The following is a 25,665-nucleotide window of genomic DNA, read 5'->3' as shown; positions in this document are numbered from 1 at the left end:
TTGTGTGACAATGAATCAACTTAAATGTGTAATGGTGACCGCCCCCTACCGCCTGGCCGTTGTTGCGCTGCTGCTGGTGCTGCAGCAGCCGGGCGCGCTTCTCTGCGTCGCGCTTCTCGTCCTCTGAGTTCATGGTCATGAAGCGCAGCACCACCAGGTTGAGGAAGGCGCCGATCACCGTCAGGCCCGTCAGGATGTAGATGAAGCTGAACGCCACGTACTGCGGCTTGTTCTGCAGCGCGTGCGGCTTCTGCAAAGCGGGCAAAAGTATATATATTAAATATTTTTTTACTTAATACAAGTATCAATACTGCAATGTAGAAATACTCTGTTAGAGGTAGAAGTCTTGAGTAAAAGTACAAAGGTATTGGTATCATATAATAATATAATCATATAATATAATCAAAATATACTTAAATTACCAAAAGTAGGAAGTACTCGTTATGCATGAATGTCACATTTGAAGTTTTTATACCCAAATTTTACACTCGAGGATGCAGTTTATCGTGATCATAGGCACTTCAATGACGCTCGGCCATGTCTCCTGACCGCATCACTGTCGTGCCAATACTCACGGTAAAGCAGCAGGATTTTTTCAGGGTTCCTTCAGTATCAGACAGACACTGTAATGTCACAAAGCTACCAACGGGTGTCGCCAGAAATAATGTCTACTGAAACTAATGTTTAAGTAAGGACTTTAAAAGAGCCAGGAGAGTGGCAGCAGACCTGCAGCGCCACGTAGTCCCCGAAGCCGATGGTGGTGAGCGTGATGAAGCAGTAGTAGTAGGCGTGGAAGAAGCTCCAGCCCTCGAAGTGCGAGAAGGCCAGCGCTCCCACGCACAGCGTGCTCATGCACGACACGAAGCCGATGGTCACCATGTTGACCATGGACACCTCGGTGCGCCGCAGGCCCAGGCACTTCTTCAGCCGGTGGAGCAGGTACCTGATAGTGGGGTCAGAAATAGAATCCATTCAGCAGTGTATCGCCATGATTCAGCCGTGCAGCACGCGTGACGTAATCGATAATCGAAGCCTAAATATTATTATAATACTGTATATAATATTATATATGTTCAGTATATCTGACTGCTTGTATAAAAAATTGCCATGTTGTGCAGTGATAATTATAACAAAAGTGCGATTCATCTCGATGCATCGTAGAATCGAATCGGAAATCTAATTGAATTGTGAGGGCAGTGCCAATGCACTGACCACCACACGGAGGAAACAGTTGAGCCGTTAAGACCTCAGGTCGGTTCACACAGTTTTCTGAAAAACCTATGTCGCTATAAACGGTGGTTCTCTGTCAACGGCCCCCAAGATTATGTATTCTGCCTCTGACTCCCACTTCAAAATACTTTGTTCCAGTGACACGCAGATGCAAAGATTGGAGTAAAAATGTTTGCTTGCAGCCTTGCACAAATTTTCACGATTTATTCAAAAATAGCAGATGTACAAGCTCATAGCGCTGGACGAAGTGTCGCACTATGAGCTTGTAGATCAGCTATTTTGGAATAGACAACCAATGTGCTATAGGCCTACTGTAAAATATAAAGTGACAGATGCTTTCCCGGTTTTAATGGGTGAATCCAACTAGCCTAATCCACCTGACCCGATGTGAGTTTCTTCTACATCTGCTATTCTTTAATAGCCAACATAAAAAAACTAAAATGACACAAATGCTTTCCTAGTTTTACGAAAAATAGTTGATAATCATTTCATAATTGATCCATGTTTTGGGCCATGCCATTATAGGCTAACGGTGTAAAAGGTGTGTGTGTGTGTGTGTGTGTGCGTGTGCGTGCGTGCGTGCGTGCGTGCGTGCGTGCGTGCGACTGTGTGTGTGTGTGTGTGACGCTGTCGTATGAGTCAAAGTACTGTAGGGCATTAATTTATGGAAAAACAAAACCCACAAAGAGTTTGAATATGGAGATAAGAGGTTGCTGCCCCTGACAGGGATGTTATGCAGCTTGTGCAGATTATGAGGATGACGTAGAGAGAGAGAGAGAGGCAGAATAATTGTGATTAACCTCGAGTAATTGTGATCAGGAGGCGATGATTATGTAAGGACTGTGAGGCCAATGCAGCGTACCTGACCATGGTGTTGATGCGCTCGCCCAGACTCTGGAACATGACCAGGGTGAGCGGGATGCCCAGGAGAGCATACACCATGCAGAACACCTTGCCTCCGTCTGTGCTGGGGGCCGCGTGGCCGTAGCCTGCGGGAGACCAGGACACACACACACACACACACACACACACACACACACACACACACACACATACACACAGAGACACAGGGTTACTGGGCTAGAACTAATTAAATCTACAGTGACCAGGACAGGGGTCAGAGATGGAGAGAGAAATGTCTGCAGGTTGACAAGATTCACAAACCTGGAGAACATTTGAAAACAGTATATAGGCCATAGGCTATGTCTTCCCGGAACCTTGTGGTATCTCTATATTTCGTATGGTTTGAAAAGTTTCTTGAGCCTTTATTTGATGGGTACAGTGGAGGTAGATGGGAAACAACAGAGAGAGAGAGAGAGAGAGAGAGAGAGAGAGATAGAGAGAGAGAGAGAGAGAGAGAGAGATTGCAGGTGATTGACGTGCAGCGCATGATGCATGAACATGGTTCCACCCCACATCAACAGTATATGATTTGTATTCTAAGGGTATAGCACAGCAGCACATCATCAAATTCAACATTCTCCTCCTCGCCAGCGCTCGGCGGGCTGGACGCGAAGTGGAGACGCGAATGCACGACACGGAGCAGGTGGGGATGGCCATGTATTGATGTCGAGTATGAGGGAGAGAAAGAGGGTGGAGAGAGAGGGGGAGAGGGAGAGAGAGGGAGAGAGAGGGGGGGGAGAGAGGGAGAGGGAGCGAGAGAGAGAGAGGGAGGGAGACAGAGAGAGAGCGAGAGAGAGGGAGACAGAGAGAGAGCGAGAGAGAGCTCTGTTGAATAATTCATTTACAGTCTCTGTGGAGAGTGGCTCGGCCCCAGCGAGGGCATTTGCTCTTAATTAGTCTCTGTGCATTATAAAGTAAAATTATTTGGTTTAGTTATTTTGCAGTGAGGAAACATATAACTATATATATATTCTTTTAAGTTTTTTTGCAGTATGAATATAGCATTGATTGATTGATTGAATACTTTATTAACATGCTTATTAACAGTAGGCCTACAGGTAGCACAGTCAATGGGCATATCGGTCGGATTGGCGGTGTGAACTATTAATCTAGAAACACAATGAAACAAACTGATATACACATAGGCCTTAAACCAGTCAGAATGCATTTATGTGAGCTCTGATGTTTAGATTTTTGAGTGGTGCAGCCACTGGCTGGCTGGGTCCCTGGCTGGGTCTGTCCGAGCACGGAAATAGCGTTTCTTTCACCACCAAGTATCACTGTTGTGTAGCCTAACATGCATGCACGCACACACGCACGCACGCACACACACACACACACGCACACGCACACGCACACGTACACGTACAGTACAGCACCACTCAGTTCAGACGGGTCTGATTTCTAACCATGATTTTAGTCATCTGATGCATCAGTCTCAATTTAAACCCTTTACTCAAAAGAGACTTCTTTGGGACAAAAGGATCACCGTTGGCGGAAGGTCATGTAGTTGCTCTACTAGAGCTCTGACGTCTACAAACAGTCCAGAAAACAGAGGTGAAACATCACTACACATTGAGATTGTTCTTGTTTAAATGTAAACATTTTCAAAAGTAAAAAGGTTATGTTTACTTAAATGTCAGAGGAGTAGGACGTAGTTCTGTCCACTCCTCTGCCTAAAAAATAAATACAAAAATGGAGATGTTCTCAGTTCTTCAGTATCCACTATTATCAGCAGTGCTAAGTATACATTTACTTAAGTACTGTACTTGAGTACTATGTTGAGGTATTTGTACTTTCAGCATTTCCAATTTCCAATACTTTTTTTGTTGCAAATATTGTACTTTTACTCCACTACAATTATTTGAAAACGTAACTTACTTACTTAGTAATATTACAAGTAATATAAAAAGCTCAGATATCGACTATTTTCAAACGATGTTTAAACTTTTGAAAATTGTGGACATTCTGCACAATGAGTACTTTTACTTTTGGTAATTTAAGTACATTTAGTATTTAGTTCATAAAGTTAACAACTATAATTAAAGGCATTTGAAAGGCATTTGAAATGAAATGAGAATTTTCAGGATTCCAATTCTAAAATAGCAAAACATAATTCAGGATTGTAATTCAAATATAGAAAAAATATTTTTGCTACGACAATAATATGCAATGTGGCACTCTGGAGTGAGTGTGGAAATACAGTGGCCCTCTCCATCGTCAAAGTTGCCCACTCCAATTCTAGCCCGCCCACGTGTGGGACCTTGTTGCAAGGCATTTGCCCAGGCCAGAGATCCCGGCCCTTGATAACCTCGAGGATGAGCAAATGAAAAAAATTAAAAAAGGCCATCCAATAGTTTTGAATGTGATTACCGCGGGGCTGTGATTTAATTCCTGTGACTGTCTTGCTTTTATTGTCACAGCGACCTGTGTGGCTGCAGCAATCCGTCTCTATGAAGACACATTTGTTTAACCCACTGAGGCCGATTCTACAAAATGTGGTCTAAATCGTCTAAAGGACACCCAAAATCATGTATTTGGTCGCCGACCCTATATATTTATAAATATTTTGTTCCGGGGACCCCACATGAAGCAACGATTTGAGTTAAAAACGTTTGCTTTAAAAATGTATTATATTTAGTAATTTTCAAGATTTTTCAAAATATAATAGATCTACAAGCTTTTTGAGCTTGTAGATATGCTATTTCTGAATATCCAAAGTGTGAAGAACCAGCTAAATGTAGCTAAAATCTAAAATGACACGGATGCCTTCCCGGTCTGAATGGGTTAAAGCCGGGGACAGTCGTGCTTGCCAAAACGACGGCCATTACACGTGATGTATGTCTCGCTGGAAAAACCGAGGAAAATGCTCTGCAAGCTGAGAGCTGAGCTCTCACATCATTTCGGTCGCTGTCATGACCGTCGTGGGAAAGAAAACCCTGTATGTCCAGAAACCATTACTTTTCAGTGAATGACAAGCGTGGAAAAAATGAGCCTGTGTTCTCCAATGCAGTGCTTCTCAAACGTGCTTGTTGTCAAGGACCCCCAAATTGATGTGCATTTGACTAGCAGACGTGAGCTTGTATCTTGTATCTTCTATTTTTAAATAGCCAACATATATTGTATGGATAACAGGGTTAAAATGATTGTGATACTTACACATTTTACTTGTAGATCATACATTTGTGTGACACTGTTGTATGGCAAAGCAGGGCATTCATTTTCGAAAACAAAAGAACTAACTTGGAACATGGAGATACGAGGTTACTGCCCGACAGTGACGCGCTTGCTTCTTAGAGCGAGCGGCTATGTTTAGCTCCATCCCCCAAAACAATAATTTATCACTCCATTTTCCAGTGTTCCGGTCCGGTGCGACGCGGTGCGTATTCTATCTATTACATGCTAGGAGTAGCAGCGCATGTGATGTACATATGAGAAGATTGGATGGAATTTCACCCAGAGACTCATCAAGCAATTCATGACTTAAGCCTCCATGCCACCGTACTCTGTGTTGATATGGAATAATCTGATCTGATACCGGTGCCCAATTTCTACCGGCTCCCGACGCAGAGAGGTCACGCTATCTCATTGGCTAACTGCCTGCCCATGGTCCTTATCCTGACTTGAACCACATGAGCGCTAGTGCCACTGTTATTACGGGGTTGAACGTTCAGCGAAAACAGCAGATCTACAAGCAAAACGCATTGTGTGAGCACATTTTACCAAGGATATTAGAGCACGTGGTTCTCAAAGGATTGTGTCCATGAGGGACCCTCAGGGTTCCCCCATTTAGGCCTGACCTTCTAAATCCTCCAGTTTTCTGAAATAAATATTTTCACGATTTTTCAAAAATAGCAGACCTACAAGCTCGTACGAGCTTGTAGATCTGCTATTTTTCAATAGCTAAATTATAACATAATGTTTAAAACACCAAAAGGGGTTCCCGCCCAAAATGGGTTAAGGAGGTTCCAAATGGGCCGTTACAGGACTGTATAACACATGGAACCGTTTCTATACTCTCAGAGTTACGGGAGTCTTTGAAATGAAAGTTTCAGAACTACTATAGTGTAGAGCAAAAAAACTGGAGGCTGGAAGCTGTTATTAAACTGTCTAGTTTTACTTTCTTCTCAAACTCATCATCTATGTATATATTCCAGAAAACTTAGCCATACACTAATTCAACTTCTGTTCCTGACTTTGTTCTCGAGAATGTTGGGAACATGTTTTGAACATGTTTTTTTTAATTCTCACCAATAATCATGTTCTACTTCCTACCGCTTCTTAAGTTCTCAAGTTAGATTATCACTTTGCATTATGGTCTCTCTGCTGTTCCTCCACTCCACAGCTCGGGTAGAAGGAAGGAAGGAAGGAAGGATGAGAGGTTCCATTTTAGAAAGAAATGTGTATGTATCCCTCTCTGATGGAAATGTAATATTATCTGAGAAAACATTTTCTTATTTGAAGACAGACAGACAGACAGACAGAGATATATATCAAACCTAATGTATACATGATACATACAGTGTATAGGCCTACAGCTTGAAAAGGCAATATACAAGTGCTATCACGCTATTGCGAATATATATAATATGGATCCTTATAGGCTAGAGTAGCAACTACCACAGTAAAAGCCAGTAAAATTAATCCTCTGTGTTAATTTAACTCAGGTGGTGTACGAATGCAGCCAAGTACAAATGCAACTCAATGGTTGCATTTTGCACACACTAGGACTATAGAACACAGAAGTCACTCGTTCATCCCCTAGTTCGCAGAAAAAAATTCTCTATGGAGAATAACATTGGGTTTCTTAAAATAAGCATTGTGGTCCACAAATATACAAACGGTCTCTGCGATATTGTCGGAGGTGGCACTGTATCGTTTACGATAGTCACTCACATTTTTTACGGTCTGTTTGAAATGGAAATTTAACTAATTCAGCCGCAGTGACATTAGCGATTTCTCGCTGACATATCTATACGAGTCAAACCGCCAGGATCATTTGTTTATTTTTGGTTCTTAATTGATGCTTAATTGAATCTAGAGAGGTGGAGATACGCCCTGGAAAGGAGAGGAATGAAGGTTAGCCGCAGCAAGACAGAATGCATGTGTGTGAATGAGAGGAACCCAAGTGGAACAGTGAGGTTACAGGGAGTAGACGTGAAGAAGGTGGAGGACTTTAAGTACTTAGGTTCAACATTTCAGAACAATAGAGAGTGTGGAAAAGAGGTGAAGAAATGAGTGCAATCAGGTTGGAATGGGTGGAGAAAAGTGTGTGTGATAGGAAAGTATCAGCAAGAATGAAAGGGAAGCTATGTTGTATGGTTAAGAGACAGTCGCACTGAGGAAAAGACAGGAAGCAGAGCTGGAGGTAGCAGAGACTCAAATGTTGAGGATCTCTCTGGGAGTAACAAGGATGGATAGGATCAGGAACGAGTACGTCAGAGAGGCCTATACTCCAGAGGAAGACCAAAGAGAAGATTTATGGATGTAGTGAATGTAGACATGAAGTTAGTTGGTGTGAGAGAAGAGGAGGCAGAGGACAGGGTGAAATGGAGGCAGATGATTCGCTGTGGCGACCCCTGAAGGGAAAAGCCGAAAGGAAAGAGTTCTTAATGCGACGCGATATATAATAAAAGTCTATGGGAATTCAGAATGGGGGAAGAAATCGCGACCAAGGTGTGTAAATTCCGTCAGTCTTGGGTGCTCTATTGATGTTGACAGTGTCTGTGCTTCGGTGAGGAAATGGACTCAGGTGAGCACAGGGACACTGGGGCCGATGCTGCAGTGGCTGTCAGGAGTTGTCAGCGCCCAGCGAGCTGCTTCTGCGGACATGGAGATGACAGCAGCACTCGTCAGCAGGAGGGGGTGGGGGGCAGAGGAGCTGGAGGTGACAGGGCCACAGTGGTGGAAGAAACATGCTCCGGTAATCAAGACTTACCCGAGTGAAAGTGCAGAAGTATTCGTGTCATATTATTATATAATATATTTAGAAAATAGCAGATCTAGAAGCTCATCGTAGATCAGCTATGTTCAAACAGCCAAAGTTTAAATAGGGCTGTGGGTAATGTATGTTTTGTAATATATATATATATTTATATATATATATACAGTATAAACTTCAGCAGAATAAAAGTACCACAAAATTGTACTTATTAAGTACAGTACTTGAGTAAATGTACTCAGTTACATTACACCACTGCTTGGGCCGCCAAGTTAATTCCCCATCGTGAGAGAATGTCCAGAGTCCCCGTGACAAACCCACCACACTCCCACTCTCCATGCCAAGTGACAGGTCCTAGGTCCTATCCTGTTTTGTTGTTGTTGTTATTTTCTACCCAATTAATCCTTGTGTGTGTGAGGGGTTTATTTCTACATTCTCTCCTGAGGACGTGGCCTGCCCTGGCAAAGCAGGGGTTGGCGTGGATTACAACAACTGCCATGGGCAGGGTGACAGCCTTTTGACAACAGTACCAGGGGTGTGACAAATAAACCAGTGGTTCTCAAATTCTGTTCTTTGCTAGTATACCCCCGCCCCGCTACAATGTTTCTTTCCCTGCTGAGCAGCACGTAACATTCCCCCTGATACTGACAACTATTTGAGGGGAAGGTTATACCTAGAAAGGTACTCTGGGTATAGATGGTCATGGGGTTTGTTTTCTTGGAACAGCAAATCCATACATATTGTTATTTGTACTGTACTGTAAGTCTACTTTGAAGCTGTTTTAAAGGTGTAATGGAGCAATCCGTTGCAGCACACACACAAAAAGAAACATCCAACAACACACAGCAGCGTCCCACAACCCAGAGCAGACCCACTCTCAAGGCAAAATCCACATAATTAGCATGTGAAAGAATATGAAAAGAAAACTGCATTCAATTTGAAAACCATGATAGTAGCCCTTGAAAGGCCCATAAAGCCTGATTTATGCGTACGTCGTATGTCGGTGCCACGTGCCAAAAATAGTCAATTCACAAGCTCACATGTTGTAAATGGTCTATTTTTAAATGGTCCGTTAAGCATAACGGCTACTTTTGAGTGAAAAGTTAAAATAGCCGACCTACAAGCTCACAATGTGTCTCGGTCGCGATGCACTGTGAGCTTATAGATTGGCTATTTTCACTACCTTTGCGGCCTGACACTTAACCAAGCACCAAATGACGAAAGTTGGAGATACAAGGTCCAACGGCGACAACAAATTCGTGATTAGACAAAGCACGGTACAAGGACAGCACGGATACACAGGTGTCCTGTAGCAATAAGAGACCAGTCCTCTTGGACACTCATGCATGAAGGACACATGAGTTCAAGTCCGTTGCTCTCCCCAGGTTGGTGGAGGGTGTGTAGAGCCCAGGATCACATTAGATAATTGACACAGGGGTGAAAAATGGGTTACAAAATCGTGGGATAAAAATTATAGGAAAAAAAAGAGACCAGTCCTCGTTTGAGCATGCTATAAAAGAGAAAACAAATTAATTCCTGGTGATATCTTTACCATTCTATATTAATTAAGGCCGCCAGCTTTTTTTTTTTTTTTTTTTTTAATTTAGTTTTTAACCACTTCTATAATCTATATTATACGTTTTTGAATCACAGTCTGTCTATTTATTCCTTTCCTTAATTTCTCTTCACTGAAAATAGGCGATCTACAAGCTTCTACAATGCATTGTGAGCTTGTAGATCGGCTATTTTCACAGATCTTCTCTTTATGATAGAAAGAAAAGGGACATTAGGGTTTATATTGTTTTATGATGGTTTGTTTTGTACAGAAACTTTTGGGTATTTTGAAAAGTGTTACATATTATTAACTAGTGTTTATGTGGTTAAGTTTAGGCCTTTAAGTCCTCGGCTGGGAACAACGATCTGGTACCACTCACTTTCAAAACAAACATGGGCAAATTCTCTGTTCGCAGATTTTGCACATTTCTCATTTTTCCACATAGTTCACAACTTTCCGCATATTTCACAACTTCCCGCAAATTCACCCCATAAACTGACATAAAACCCTGTATATTTCATCGCAAAATCAATGATTTTAGCCTGCATATTCAAGGATGAGTTGAGAATGACTATTATTGGCGTTGAGGGACTTTTCACCTTTTTGGCATTGGATTCCTCTCTGAAGGCTAAAGATGAGAGCGGTGGGTCCTCGTCCCTCCCCATGTGCCGTGTGTCTCTTAGTCCATTGAGACCTGGAACGCATCCATGTCACGTTAGCGTTTAACCACATTAACCATTAATCCATTTTGGGCGGGAACCCCTTTTGGTGTTTTAAACATGTTATAATTTAGCTATTGAAAAATAGCAGATCTACAAGCTCATAGCGCGCCACCGAGTGGCGCGCTATGAACTTGTAGATCTGCTATTTTTGAAAAATCGTTAAAATGTGCCTCAAATCTTTCCGAAAATTGTCATGATTTAGAAAACTTTTTTTTTTCTTATTTCGACGTCAGGCCTGAATGGGTTAGAGCTTCACACCGCTGCATCTAAACATCTTCATTATGCTGATTAATTAGCTGGAGATAAAACGAGGCTTTGAAAAATACATCAAAGAACGGAATAATGTGCCTGGTCCGTTGTAGCTGGGGCTGCAGCTCTGTGTCACTGGATTACATTGTCAGTGAACAACCAGGCACGATTTGTTCTCGCCAAAAGAAGACGAGAAACACGGGCCGTTTAACAGCGCCCAGGACGCACGTCCTCAAGTGACGGAGGGGGGGGACGGGGGGGACGTAGGGTGTGTGTGGGGGGGGGGATGATGGATATTATCAAAGGGATGAGGAACCGGTCTAGAAGTTCGAAATGCGGCGAGAATCGACACATTTTGAGCATGTAGATCTGCTACCTTTGCTATTTTTTTAATTCAATCCTGAAAAATAACAGTTTTGGACATATGAGGTTTCCACCCGACAGCGACGATACACAGTATTTGTTTACTATTATTATTACTGTTATTAGTATTAATGCTGCTACAAGGTCGTGAGGAACCAGAACAAATGTATGCTTTACTCTCCTGCACTGTACACACAAAGAACAGCTTCACCCTTGAACCATCGGTGTGTGAAAGTGTATACCGCTTTGTGACAATGTGACCACACTATGTCACAAAAAAGGGAACCAAGTGGCCAACTGTTTTGTGCTGTGCATGACCACAAGAGAACCAAGTGGCCAACTGTTTTGTGCTGTGCATGACCACAAGAGAACCAAGTGGCCAACTGTTTTGTGCTGTACATCATGACCACAAGAGTGCACGTTGGCTGAGCGGTGAACAGACAAACGGAAACGGTTCTTTAATCAAGAAAACACAGCTCTGGATCATCAAACAGTCAAAATTGGTTTCAAGACTTTAAATAGGCTTGCAGGAACACACGCCTGCAACCACTGACTGGGGCCAATTTGGGCCAAACCATTTCCTTATACCTGTGTACAGGGTTTTTGTGTCAAAGAGGGACGCTGGAAAACAAAGTGAAAGCCAAAGTTAAAGATCTACAAGTCTGAATTAAATGCACATGTATTCTTGTGGCGGTTTATTTGAACAGAATAGGGACATTGTAAATCACCCTGTTATTTGGTCTGTCTAGTGGGTGGGGCTATGTGTCTATTGAGGTCATCAGGAGCTGTCAGCCTCCAATGACGTGGCTTGTTTCTTTGTATTTCTATTTTGTTATCCATGGTTAAAAATGCATTTCTGTTTATTTTGTATTATAATGATGCTTGATTTATATTTTACATTTTGATCTGAAGTACAGACTATCGTCCCTCACCCAAGGGTGTTTGAATCAATCAATCATTGATTGAAATATTGATTTACAGTTTGCAGAATTACAGTACATTTCAAGCACAACTCAATACAAAGACTGTTAACTGTGAGTGGACGACCCAATAAAGCATTACACTTGTTTACAAGAGGCCCAGGGTCCACCTTGTTCAATTCATCAAAACATTTAGAGACGTACAAATAGACACTTCTATATAGCCAAAGAACAGAACAGGAATTCATCATAAAGGAGGTAAAAAGGGAAAAGAAACATATACAGTGAGGGGAAAAAGGGGTGGGGGGGATTTCGATTTTACGGGGGCCAGTTTCGAATTGCAGCCATCCGTAGGTGCCCTTTGAGCTTTGAGAGTGGTTTTGAAGGAGTCAAGGGATTCGCATGTCTTAATGACTGTTGGTAGGGCGTTCCACATTTTGGTGGCATAGGAGCGAAAATAATTTAGTCCCTTGTTTGTGCCGCGCTTCAATGGGAGTTATGCCATCGTGAATGGTTGAATGTGAAGTTCATTTTAAAGTGCATTTGAGCGGTCAGATCTGCTCTAGGGCATTCAAACTCAAACATGTAAAGCGTTCTGCCCAACAGCAACAGCAATGATATAACAGCGTAAAAATGAATTGTGATTAAATGCTTTGTGTGTAATGTACTGTACAGTACGGTATGGGAACACTGTGGGATTATGACAAGTATGTTATGAAACATGACAGGTTGCATACAGTATCCAAGCTGCTTAAACCCTGCTGACGTAGTACCGGTGTCCACCAGGGGTCACAACTCACAATCTCTGCCCAAAATAGCCACAAGCCCATTGGGTTTGTGGATCGGCAATTATTTCGCCAAATGTTGGATTATTGTCATGCCCTTCAGCTACAGTTGGGTGCCACCGATATTGTCCCTTATCATTTGACCCATTTAGGCCTGACCTCAAAATTTTTAAAAATCCTTCTAAATCCTCCAGTTTTCTGAAATAAATATTTTCACGATTGTTCAAAAATAGCAGACCTACAAGCTCGTAGCGTGCCACTCGGTGGCGCGCTATGAGCTTGTAGATCTGCTATTTTTCAATAGCTAAATTATAACAATGTTTAAAACACCAAAAGGGGTTCCCGCCCAAAATGGGTTAACTGTCCTTTTGCGCAGATCACGCAAACCTCAGCAAAAATAAAAGGACAATATCGATGGCCTCCAACTGTATGCCCTGCATCACATTCACACTAGTCTTGCGTTGCCAGACTGTTGAATTCTGGACTTTTAAGAGTATTTCTATATTGCAGTATTGATACTGTTACTCAAGTAAAGCATTTGAGTATTTCTTTCCCACCACATAACATTAGGCACGCTAGTAGGGTCCATGAGGTTGAAGTTCAGCGTGGTCAGTGCTAGTGCCCGAGGAGGTGGCTGCTGCAGTTTACAGGCCGGTGGCACAGGGTCATGGACCCTGGCGGTCCATCCTGACTGATATGTCCTCAGACATCAGGAACCCTGGAGAGCTGACAGTGGATGCTACCCAGCTACAGTACTGTAGCAGGCAGTGCTGTGTGGCGGAAGAGCGCCCGGGTGGGACTGCAGCTAGGTTCCCAGTTCGATCCCCGGGCTCCCCCAAGAGTTAGTGTCGAAGTGTCCTTGAGCAAGACTCTGAACCGCTAATTGCTCCTGATGTGCAGGTTGGTGCCTTGCATGGTTTCCACCGCCATCAGTGTATGAATGTGTGTGCGTGTAATGCACCATTTACCATTTAGCATGGAGAGAAAAACTACAGCAGCAGGAGGAGTCTACTGTATGTGTGTTGGTGGAAGCGCTCGTTGGAAGTCACTCAGCGGTCCAGACGAGCGTAGACTTTTCGAACTTGCACATAATGCAGGACGCAGCAGACAGCAGGTTATTGAAAAGGACATACAATGAATCACCTGCACAAATGTCTTAACAGAATGTAGCTCATAACATGTCTATGGTGGATTGTTATGTAACAACAACTTTGCAGATAGAAAGAGGATTACTCAAGCTTTCTGTACAGCTGCAATGTTGGTGAGTTTAACGTCGTTTAACACGATCAGATTTTCTGTTTGGATATTTGGGGCTGTCAAGGCCAGAAAGTATCGTTTTTCGCCACTCAGTAGATGTTCCAGCATAAGTTCTTGGTACGATGATGTCACGTGCATAGCCTCTATAGATTCTTTTTTTTTTGGGGGGGTGGGGGGCTTTTTTTGCCTTTATCGATAGATATACAGTAGCTTGACAGGAAACGGGGAGAGATGGGGGGGAAGACACACAGCAAAGTTATAGATTTCTAAGGTTATGGGTTTCGTAAATGGTTTGTGCAAGCGCTCTGGATGACATTCAAAGCGATCCATCATGCATAAAACCCTTATATTGTAGTACTTTTAACAAGTACCAATAGACAGTCCCTTGATCCTTCTCCCCTCTCCACTCCTCTCTCAATGATAATAATGATGCTTCTATTACACAAACGTGACATTGATACATATGAATGAAACTCGGAATTAGCCACTTTCTAGTTTTTGGCAAGACACAATTGTTAATACTGTAAAATAAGTGTTAATGCTCGGCATCCATTTGTAACTCTAACTATGAACAGACACTTAACTGTCCGAGTCAGTGTGTGTGTGTGTGTGTGTGTGTGTGTTGGGGGGGGGCATGCCAGTAGTGTCATATACAGAATGTCAACATTCAACCCTATATGGCCGGCCTAGTTTTCAACATACAGCACAGGTGGCCACTTCACATGAAGCCATTCTGATCCAGTGGCGGTTCATTTACTTTAGTTACTATATTAGTAACTTATATATTAGAATATTTCTTCTGAGTATCTTAACCACTTAAACCCCAGCAGCTGTATAGTGGGGAAAGCTTGTGTAGAAAACAGCAGATCGACAAGCTCACAATGAGCTTGTCGATCTGCTGTTTTTTAACATACTGTAGAGCGAACTCAGAAAATACACTAGTATTTAAGTACAGTATGTATATCTATGCTGGGGTCTTTTCTGTTTTCTGTGATTGTGGGGAAAGCTTTCACTGAAAAGAAGCTCAGGACGCAGCGTGAGCTTGTCGATCTGATCTTTTCAGCGAAAGCTATTCCGACAATGCGGATGCTGGCGTTTAAGGGGTTAATGCTCCGACATCCAGATTAGGGAGTTGTCTATGTTTGTAGATATTGATTTACAGTTACAGTAAAGGCCTATTTATACAGTGTGTTGGGGTGAGTGGTGATTAAGCCCTTATCAACGGCGTGACGTCATGTTGTAGTTTTATCACCTAAAACTGGAGAATGAATAGGCCTTAAGTGGAATAGCACAAAGTCAATTCTGTTTAGGGTGTTTATGTTCCACAGTAGTGGAAAGTAATTTAGTACGATGTATGATTAAATGTTTTTCACTTACTGTAAACTTACTAGTGATATTCCCTTTCTGGACTCTCTCTCTCATCTCACTCTCTCTCTCTCTCTCTCTCTCTCTCTCTCTCTCTCTCTCTCTCTCTCTCCTCCCAGCATGCTTTAGTCTCTGAAGCGCAAGTTTCCCTTTCAAGTCCAGCTGCTTGGCCTTCCAAGCCTATCAGAGGCCATGGCCCGCGGACTGTAACTCTTATTCCACTTCCTACTATTAGGCCTTTTCCATCGATCACACACCCAAACATCCTAAGAGTTTGAATGCGGCGTTTCCCACGCCTAGCGTCCCGTTTTTCCATCCAGAGCAGCGGACCCCGCGGACCCCCATCAATTCTTAATCACGGACACCTCAAACTCCAGCTGACCCTGTGGTTGTTTATCCAGGCACTCAAACATGGCTGGCGCTCCTCCCGCCCCATCCATTAGAGACCGCTGTTTCCCAAACGGTGGGTCGGGCTCCATGTTTGGGTCGCGTACCAATTGTTACGGTTAGCGAGTAAAAAAACGATTATTAAAAAATGTATAAAACAAAACCATAAATAAATAAATACATACAAATTAAGAAGTAGTGAAAATAGCATCAAAAAGTATTGTGATGCTATTTTCTTATTTAGTGAAAATAGCATGCAGTTAGTTCTACAAGCTCATAATGCGACATGAAGCAATACATTGTGAGCCTGTATAGTTTGGGTCCCGGGCAAACATCCATTTTGTCTTTTGCATCTTGAGCTATAAAGTTTGGGACCACTGCATTAGACTAGTTCTCAAAACGTTTCATGTCAAGGACCCCTAAATTGAGTATTTGGTACTCACTCGTTATCAGGGGCACCGCTGAGCATTTGGTTGACCTACGCATGATATGTTTGACGAGAGCGCCGCGTTTCCTCATGCAGATCGGCTACTTTTGTTTTAAATAACGTTGTTTTGTCCTAATGTTGGTGCTAAATAACACCTAAGGCAGCTCCAGACAGCACAGACGGTCGTCTGTCGGCCAATTTGAAAGCTCCTGTCGCTTGCCTCTATATCGCCTTCCCGGCGCGTCAGAATCCGTTGATGAAGAACCGAGTATGTTCGGTCGGTTGCCGACATCGGGAGCCGACGAGCCATCGCTATCCATGTTGTAGTGATGAGGGGGTAATATACTATCCAGGGCTGACTACTGGTGTAGAGTGAACTAGATACTATATTCCCATGCACTCTCAACTCTCAATTCCAATCGATCAACTCCACAGCAAAGCTAGCAAAAATGCTGTGTGTGTTTTGTTTTGGTGCGGATGCAGAAGCTCTGTGTTGCTAGATTCTCTGAGTGAAACAAGCGACCAGGTCCATGAAAACAAGCCCAAAAGAAGCAACCAGTTTCACCACTTGAGCCCTATTACATCAGCCCAAATAAGCAACTTCACTTCAGAAACAAACCCAAACTAAAGCAACGCGCAACTATGAATATTAAGCTATTTTACAGGAAAACTAGCCCAAAGTTTTATAGTAAACAGAACTGCAAATCAGCGCTGCAGGCTACTTTGCATGGGGAAAAATAATGTGTCATCGGCCGACTGGTTTGTGCCGATTAAAAATGCTAGTCTGTTGCAATCTGACAGTTTTAACTTTAAGTATTCTTTGACTGTCTGACTGTTTGGTGTGGAGTCACCTTTAAACGTACTGCTAGACCAACGGGTGCACTGCAGATCCACATGGGCACGCATGCAACTCGAGGACGCACGCACGGCGCTGGGCGCTCATTATTAAAGAGATTATTTTGTATTATTAGGATCGGTTTGGCGCATTTTGTTGCCCCCCTCGGCGTGTTGCTCTATGCACAGTGCGTATTGTGCGTATGCCCAGCAGCGGGCCTGCTCATTAGAATAATGGTGCCATATGTCATTTGTGTTGACTCACGCTGTGTCTTAGGCTGAGCTCACACGGTCGCAACACTGATTTTTGTTGTGAGTGTCATGGCCGCCCCCAATGCATTTCCAATGGAGGTCACATGGTCTGTTGTATGGCTTTCAGCTGTGTTTCGACTGTGCCCCTCCCCCTCATACAACACAATGTTGTGTCAAACCATGTGACCTCCATTGGAAATGCATTGGGGCGGCCATGACACTACACAACATTCATCCAACAAGCGCAGTAAAGGTGTGAGCTCAGCCTTAGAGGATGGCTGTGGACAGTTCAGAAACTACCAGTGAATCCAAGCTCGCATTCTATAATGGAAGCCATTGTTCCCACGTTAATTAAAAGAAATTAAAAATTAAATGTGACGCAGAGTAGAAAAAGATGGTACCATTTGTATCATGAGCATTTAGTGAAGACCAATTATATGAAGATGGGTTGAAAATGAGTGAGATGGTCCTTTAAGTACGGTACTTGAATAAATGTACTTAGTTACTTTCCACCACTAATGGAGTATAAATCACGCTTGACCCGTGAAGACCTTAAAGGCAGCTGCACAAGAACTCTCCAGTGTCTGACTGCGAGAGCGCCGAATTCCAAGAACCCGTTTTTGTTGGAATACAAGTTCATAATTGCAAGTGGACGAGTGCACAGCGTGTAGCTTGAGAAAATAAATGTGTTTGTTGACTTGATTGAATTCCCACGAGTTATTGATTCAGGGGGAAAAAAGGCTTTCTTGGCAATAATAAATCTGTTGCTTCAATTATATTATATAATAACTATTCTATTTAGGGCAGTGGCACAGCCTGAGTTGGATGATAACAATATTATTACCGTATTATTCATTTTTACAATTTACAATCACTGCAGTGGTTTGAATAACAGTATGTTTGTTGTTTATGTTTATTTACAGTAAAGACTGTATATTATAATGTCATGTTGACAGGATATACATGTTAATTCATAGGTTAGGAGAAGTGCATCTAGTACGTAATGTATTGTATATATTAAGCATTTATGATGTTAACCAAACGTGTGCTTTCTTACAATTTCCTGGCAATATTTGCATATTTTAGTGTTGTCAACTTTGGTCAACTTGCTGGAGTTTCATGGCATGGGCTGGGCTGTACCTTCTGCAAATATATGACAACTCATTGTTATTATGATTTTGCACAAACTAACCTAAATAATAAAGAACATGAAATGTAATTAGTATATGAAAAAAGCAGACACACACCAAGTGCCGTGTGCCTATTGAAGATATGGTTTGATTGGCTCGCTTGATTGATTGCTGCCCAGCCAATTAAGCTCTTTGAAGATTAACCCAGAACAAGAACCAATTGTACCATCTGGAAACCCGGGACTACAGATCCGATTAAACCCTATACATACTTCATTGACAGAGATCCATCAGGGGTTTGCATTTGGCACCCTCCTTTCCCTCAAATCACCAAGGAACAGACAATCTACACAGCACTCACAGTGGGACGCGCTATACGAGCTTGTAGATCTACTATTTTTTACTCAATCTTTGCCTATTATAACATGCCCCGACGCCAGGGTTAATGGTGTTCAACATGAATGCCCTACTTTTTTTTTTTTTAAAGATATTTTTTGCGGCTTACGCCTTTTATTGGTTTTTTGAAGGGACAGACAGTAGGCTGACAGGAAACGGGAGAGAGATGGGGGAAGACATTAAAGGCAGTAAAGGCCGTGTCGGGCTCGGGAGTCGAACCCGCGGCACACTGCGACTGGATTACCAGTCGGGTGCCCAGACGGTTACGCCACCGCCTGGGCATGAATGCCCTACTTGATCATACTACAGCATCACACAAACGCCTACAAAGTAGCAGATCCACAAGCTCAAAATGTGACTTGAAACGCTTGTATCTGCTACTTTTGATATATCTTTTATTTGAATCTTGAAAAGCAGCAGTTTTGGACATGAGGTTTCCAACCGACAACAGAGACAATATCATGGCCAGGTACAGTAGCTGTGCAACACAAGGCTTTACCAAACATCATAATCATCAGCATAACAACTGATCCCTCTTTTTACAGTATAAAAGAAAAACATCATCTGGACATCATACTTGACCCCCATACAAATATAACAGTGTTGCGTGTGTGTGTGTGTGTGTGTGTGTGTGTGTGTGTGTGTGTGTGTGTGTGTGTGTGTGTGTGTGTGTGTGTGTGTGTGTGTGTGTGAATGGACTGCTAATGAAACGACAACAATACATGCTGTACTGTAACAAGCAGACCCTGCAGCCTGCATGGATCTAGAACTACAAAAGGGCGTATCGACGCAAGCGCAAACGTATAGCATTTGAATGACGACACTGTTTCTCATCGTTAGTCCGGTGGCATCTGTACGTGCCTTTTCAAATTGCATATTTGCTGTTCAGTTTTCAACTGATTGTGAACGAGGGACCAACACCCTGACTTAGAATCAACCTGGGGACCACTGTTGTATTGGGCGGGGATATGGGCTAAGATTAGTGCACTTGCTACGAATCCCATGTGTACACATCCGACTGTTTCTCAACCAATATGGTCCATTGACTACTACTTCCTAATAATAATGACTCAACCAGACAATCCGGTGCACATCCCCCTCTTGAGATTCTAACTCCCCTTTTCTGTTGAATTTCTTGACCTTCAACTTGTCAGTAAATTACTACATGGACAGTCATTTCGAAGACACGTTTTCAGACCGGGGTCGATTTTATCCGTTTTCGCAGGTGTCTTTCACATAGCTAGACATAGTCACATAGTCACCTTTTGAGCAGTGCTGTGTCCTTCCAGACCAACATGATCTCTGCTGAGAACACACGTTCTCCGAAAACATTGCTCAAATATTAATAATACGCATCGCACTCAGTGTGCAAGGATGTTTTGAGTGCTTTTTTTTGTGAATTTCGGATACGCAAAACGCAGCAAATAAACGCGTCTTATGTGCAAACACCTTAAGTGTCATTAGAAGTCAGACATGACCCCCCCTAACAAATGCAACCGTAACTGCACGGCAGTGAATGTGTCCTGACACATTCATAATGACTAAACTGGTGTAATACCAGAGGAGCCGTAGCGTTTGCAGGGTGTGTGTCTGGCTACATGTTAAAGGTCCTTTCAGATGGGCAGCGTGTGACGCAGACGTTGTCGCCATGAGGGGCGCGACTATGCAAGCGTTAAAAAAAAAAAGCTCAACACAATCCAGATCTAGTCAGTCGTGGGTGTGTGCACAAAATGAGCACGCGCGCGACAATTTCACGGGACCGCGCCCACGTAAATACGCTTGTCGCCCCTCAACTTCTCCACACGTACAAATAAACCCTGCAGGCCTCTCATGGAAAATGAATTACTAGGCGCGTTAATCGCTGCCCATGTGAAAGGACCATCACTCGGTTAGCTCTACTGTGTGTGACTTCCACATGGGGCCCGCATGGGAGCATGTGCACACAGCTGAGGCCCACAGCCAGTGACGTCACGGCACCACAGACCAAAGCTACAGAGAGCCTCTCATCAGACAGGCCTGGACTGCATTTTTTTTTGTTGCCATTTGAACCCTAACCGCCGAGTCTGCGTTTTGATCGTGTGCAGGTGTCATGCACCCAAAATAGCTGATCTACGAGCTTGATGCATTGTGAGATAAGCGATTTTGGGTGTGTGACAGCATTTTTTCTTTTTCTTTTTTTGAGGGGAGACTTTTGGTGTATGTGCACAAACTTTATCCCACACAAACATTAAATTCCCATTGACAATGAATGGACAATTTTACGTTATAGTGTCTATTTTATGGCATGATGATGTACAATGATAAGAGCCCCTCACTTCACATGGGTGTGATTTTCTAATCTAAAATAAAACATTTTACTTCATGTCCACATAAGTTGTCACACCAATTTCACACTAACATCTCTGTTTGGTTTTGATTTAAGCATCAGCTGCAGTAGATTGAATGGTGCTGTATGGGAGTTTCCTACCTGCTTGCTGAAAAAAGACAGATCATATTGTATTCCATTGGCTGCCGTCTTGGTTTAGTCCAACCAGCACCCCATTCAAAAAGGAAAGGTAGTGACTATAAAAGACAATCCATGATCCACACATAATGGGTCTGTGTCACAGACCCCGTCTGTCGGCCAGTGGCGTGCACAGACATTTAGTGCGGCAGGTGCTCAAGTGGAAAAAAGGGCACCTTGTGCGGCGTGTGGAACCGCCGGTTGCCTTAATAGTGTGTGATTTATAGATTTTGGGCCATGAATAATATATTATAAAAAAACGTATCGATTTCACCATGGGCCACATACTGTACACTGTACAAAACAGAAATAAAATGAAAAACTGTACAAAAACAAACTTTCAAAAGGGCACATTGCTGTCGGTAGACCCTTCCAGGTCGATTTGGTTCCACCGCAGGCCGTCAGAATTATGTTTGGACCGTGCGGCATCCACTGGAACATAAACAGCTGATTAAAGCCCAGCTGAGACCCATATAAATCCTCCATAGTAGACCATGTCTCATTCAAAAGAGCACTGTGCTAACTTCTATTCTAACCTCAGGTAGCTACTTACCGCACCTTATGTCTAACTGTATCACCGTCTGTAATTATGACTGTATCCCTCTCTTTATTCAACACTGTATCACTGTCTTTAATTACAGTACACTTAATCCAAAACCAACTAGTCCCATTCCAGCACTGGTCAAAAGCAACAGGCGTGTGTGCGTGTGTGCGTGTGTGTGTGTGTGTGTGTGTGTGTGTGTGTGTGTGTGTGTGTGTGTGTGTGTGTGTGTGTGTGTGTGTGTGTGTGTGTGTGTGTGTGTGTGTGTGCATGTGCGTGCATGAGTGCGTCTGTCAGCTTCACTGTGGAGGGACAAAGATACACCCTGGATGTTAACGGGGTCTATTTCCAAACTCTCTCCTTGGGTTCCCTTTTAGGGGATACGAGAGGAAACCTTGGCAGGAAGCGATTTTCCATGAGGTCAGAGAGAGAGAGAGAGAGAGAGAGAGAGAGAGAGAGAGAGAGAGAGAGAGAGAGAGAGAGAGAGAGAGAGAGAGAGAGAGAGAGAGAGAGAGAGAGAGAGAGAGAGAGAGAGAGAGAGAGAGAGAGAGAGAGAGAGAGAGAGAGAGAGAGAGAGAGAGGCAAGGCATTCCAAACAAGAGTGTGAGATAGATCCCTGGGAGGATTAGCTAATTAAAATAAATCACGTGATTTATGGACACGATACACAAGTTGATAGGGACGTGTTTTCATAACAACACAGCTGGACACAGTAAACGGGGGTCGGTCCACTCCAGGTACAGTATACGCACACAGCCACCAGAGAGGGACGGGAGGGACGGGGGGGACGGGGGGTACAGGAAAGGGCAGTTGTGAGGAAATGAGGAGAGGATATAAAGAGAGGAGAGAGAAGAGGACCAGCGGTCTACAGTAACAAAGTACATTTACTTGAGCACTGTACAACTTGTATACAATGAGTATTTTTGCATACTCATGACTTTGATTCCACTACATTTCTGAGAAGGGAAAAAGTACATTATTATGATTTATACCTTGGTTGAGTACTTTGTCTAAACTGTATGACGCATCGTTAGCTTGTTGATCTGTCGTCCTATGAACTATACATTAACTGTAGCCTATATATAGATATATTTATGTATTTATTTACCAACTGCATACAAATGTAGGCTACTTTAAGACATTGTTAAAGAGCAGCCATAATTTAGTAAACTAAGACTTTTAAAAATAGGACAGTAACATAGTAACAACAGTAGAGCAATATCAACTTAAAAATAACCAAAATGTTTTTTTTGGGGGGAAATTAGCTATCATTTCATGATAGATTACATGATATTTGAGTTTACAATGTTGAAAGTTGCTATTATTATTTTTATTATTATTATTATTAATATTGTTTAAGGAACCATAACTTATTTAAAGAGCCTCTCGCAGTTTCACTGTACAAGCCATTTGTACTTAGACATGCATGGCTTATTTAAGACAAGCATAATATACCTGGTTGGCCTCCTATTGACTTGCGTACTTGACTATACTGGACCAGTATTTTAGCTAGGCGATAATACTGGTATTACTATCTATAATTTAGGTTTTCGTCAGTCCAGAGAACAATTTATTTTCTTTCTACAGACCAGGAGGAAACACAAGAGGCATTTAAAAGATTTAAAAGTTATTCTAGTTGGGCAGGAAGTCTTATTTTGTTGTCATTGCTTATGTAAGTACTGACTTGGGCCGTCTTACTAGCCGGTCACCTCGAATAACACAGCTATCCGTTTCAAGTACTACTGTTTTACTTGTTCTTTAAAGCTTAATGTAACAACACAGTTGCTGCGGTCAGTCCAGACCGCAGCGGTCTGGACTGACCAGTTGCAGACTGGTTCCATTTGGGGATAATGGTTGCAAGTAGGGATGAGCAATTAATTGGTCATCACATCGGTATCGTCTGATATTGGCCTTAAAATACAATATCGGTATCGGATCGATATCAACATAATAATAATTATGTTGAAAAATAAATAATAAAGCCTGTAAATTATATCAGTGTTTTCTGGGGAAGCTTTCAAAAGAGTCAACAAGTTGGAACATTTTAAAATAAAAATACTGCATTCAAGCTGTTTATGTTGGGATATGGGCTAACATTTCAATAACGGTGCATCCCTAGTTTTGGAATACAGAGGCATTGCTTTTTTCAAATTCAGTGTTTATAAGCCTTTTTTTCAGAATGGATACAATTATTATAATATTTTAATACAGAATGAGATCATCGGTTATATCGATTATCGGCCGTAAGCAATTCATTATATCGGATATTGTTATGGCCAAAATGTCTCATCGGTTGCAAGGATTGGGAAGCAGTTGCAAGGAGTTGCATTGATGTGGACTGGCCTTAATGGTATTTGTGGGTGGATTAGTATGTACACTGTATATGCAATTGGATATTCAAATTGGCCATGTTTATGCGCGATTGCGCGTGCGTGTGTGTGCATGCGTTCGATCTAGCTCACAATGCGTCGCAAACGTGTTGTAGATCAACTATTTTCATCACGCAGCTAAGTGTAAGTCAGCATGGCCTGCCAAAATACATTTTAGTTGACTAAATCAACTGTAGAATTTAACTAGACTAAAACTAAAATCATTCAAATGACTAAAATGTGACTAACATTACATGGAATCTTATTCAAAGGACTATGACTAAAACTAAATTAGAAGTTTCTGCCAAAATTACCACTGGTCGGATATTCTGTTTCTTGTATCCGTGTTTGCTGTCAGTTTTGCTTGTTTGGGTGTAAGTTTGGGAGAATAAATACTTTTTTTTGTTCTTTGAGTTGAAGTCAGATGGAGTTTTCCTGCATGTGTGTCAAGCTTAGAACAACCTTGACAAGGGGACCAGAGCTATGGCTATGTGGTGGTCCTACTCCTTGGTGGAAAATAAGTTTGGGAAGCTCTGCTATATACTGGAACATAAACAAAGTATTTTATGGCCATTCGTCCTACATGGGCAGAGACGACACACAGTGCAGATCACAGTAATAAAAAGTTACATGTGGCAAAAATAAAATAAACAATCAAATATAATGAAAACCAGTGACAAGCCTGACACAACTTGGCTCAGTTCTTTTTATGCCATATCATTTCTAGTGGTGGATTAAAGCAATAGGACAATTTTGTAACGGTTTGCATTGTGCCGTGATGTAACACCAAAGGTGGGTGATATATTCGGATCTGATTTGTCATTATTTTACGCTACGGCATCGCAATTAAAACATTAAAGTTTCTGGCGAAAGATAAATATTGTGTGCTAATGCTAACATAAGCCGTTTCTTACAATAGAGGTCTGCGAGCCGGGAAAACGGAAGTGAATGAGTTGCGCAAGCTAACTAAGTTAACTTGTTAAGACTAAAGCTAGGCAACTTTGAATTAAATGTTATTTTGACGCAATATAACTTTTTTTTTGTCGCATTCCAGCCAATAATTTGATGGCCAGCAGTGGTTTGATTGATTGATTGATTGAAGAATTTATTAACAGTTTGCAGAATTACAGTACATTTCAAGCACAAACTCAATACAAAGGCTGTTAACTGTGAGTGGACGACCCAATTAAGCATTACACTTGTTTCCAACAGGGTCCACCATGTTCAAATCATCAAAACATTTAGAGACGTACAAATAGACACTTCTATAGACAGAACAGGAATTCATCAAAAAGGAGGTAAAAAGGGAAAAGAAATATATACAGTGAGGGTAAAAAAGGGGGGGGCGGGGGGGGGATTCAGATTTTACGGGGGCCAGTTTCGAATTGCAGCCATCCGTAGGTGCCCTTTGAGAGCGGTTTTGAAGGAGTCAAGGGATTCGCATGTCTTAATGACAGTTGGTAGGGCGTTCCACATTTTGGTGGCATAGGAGCGAAAAGAATTTAGTCCCTTGTTTGTGCCGAATCTGGGTTGTAC

General features: G+C 42.4%; 1 protein-coding gene across 1 annotated transcript in view; it reads right to left on the bottom strand.

Annotated features, from left to right (window-relative positions):
- The window catches only part of kcnk3a (potassium channel, subfamily K, member 3a), a gene marked incomplete at both ends in the record, with an annotated part of 51,953 nt that overhangs the window by 2,686 nt on the left and 23,602 nt on the right, over positions 1–25,665 (bottom strand). Inside the window, 3 exon segments of the mRNA XM_079525769.1 lie at positions 40–250; positions 727–943; positions 2,093–2,219. Of these exon segments, the coding sequence (XP_079381895.1) occupies positions 40–250; positions 727–943; positions 2,093–2,219 (555 nt within the window).

The sequence above is a fragment of the Electrona antarctica genome, assembly GCF_951216825.1.
Source record: "Electrona antarctica genome assembly, chromosome: 17".
NCBI lineage: Eukaryota > Metazoa > Chordata > Actinopteri > Myctophiformes > Myctophidae > Electrona > Electrona antarctica.
The sequence above is the reverse complement of the archived record's forward strand: the minus strand, read 5'-3'. Positions and strand labels throughout refer to the sequence as shown.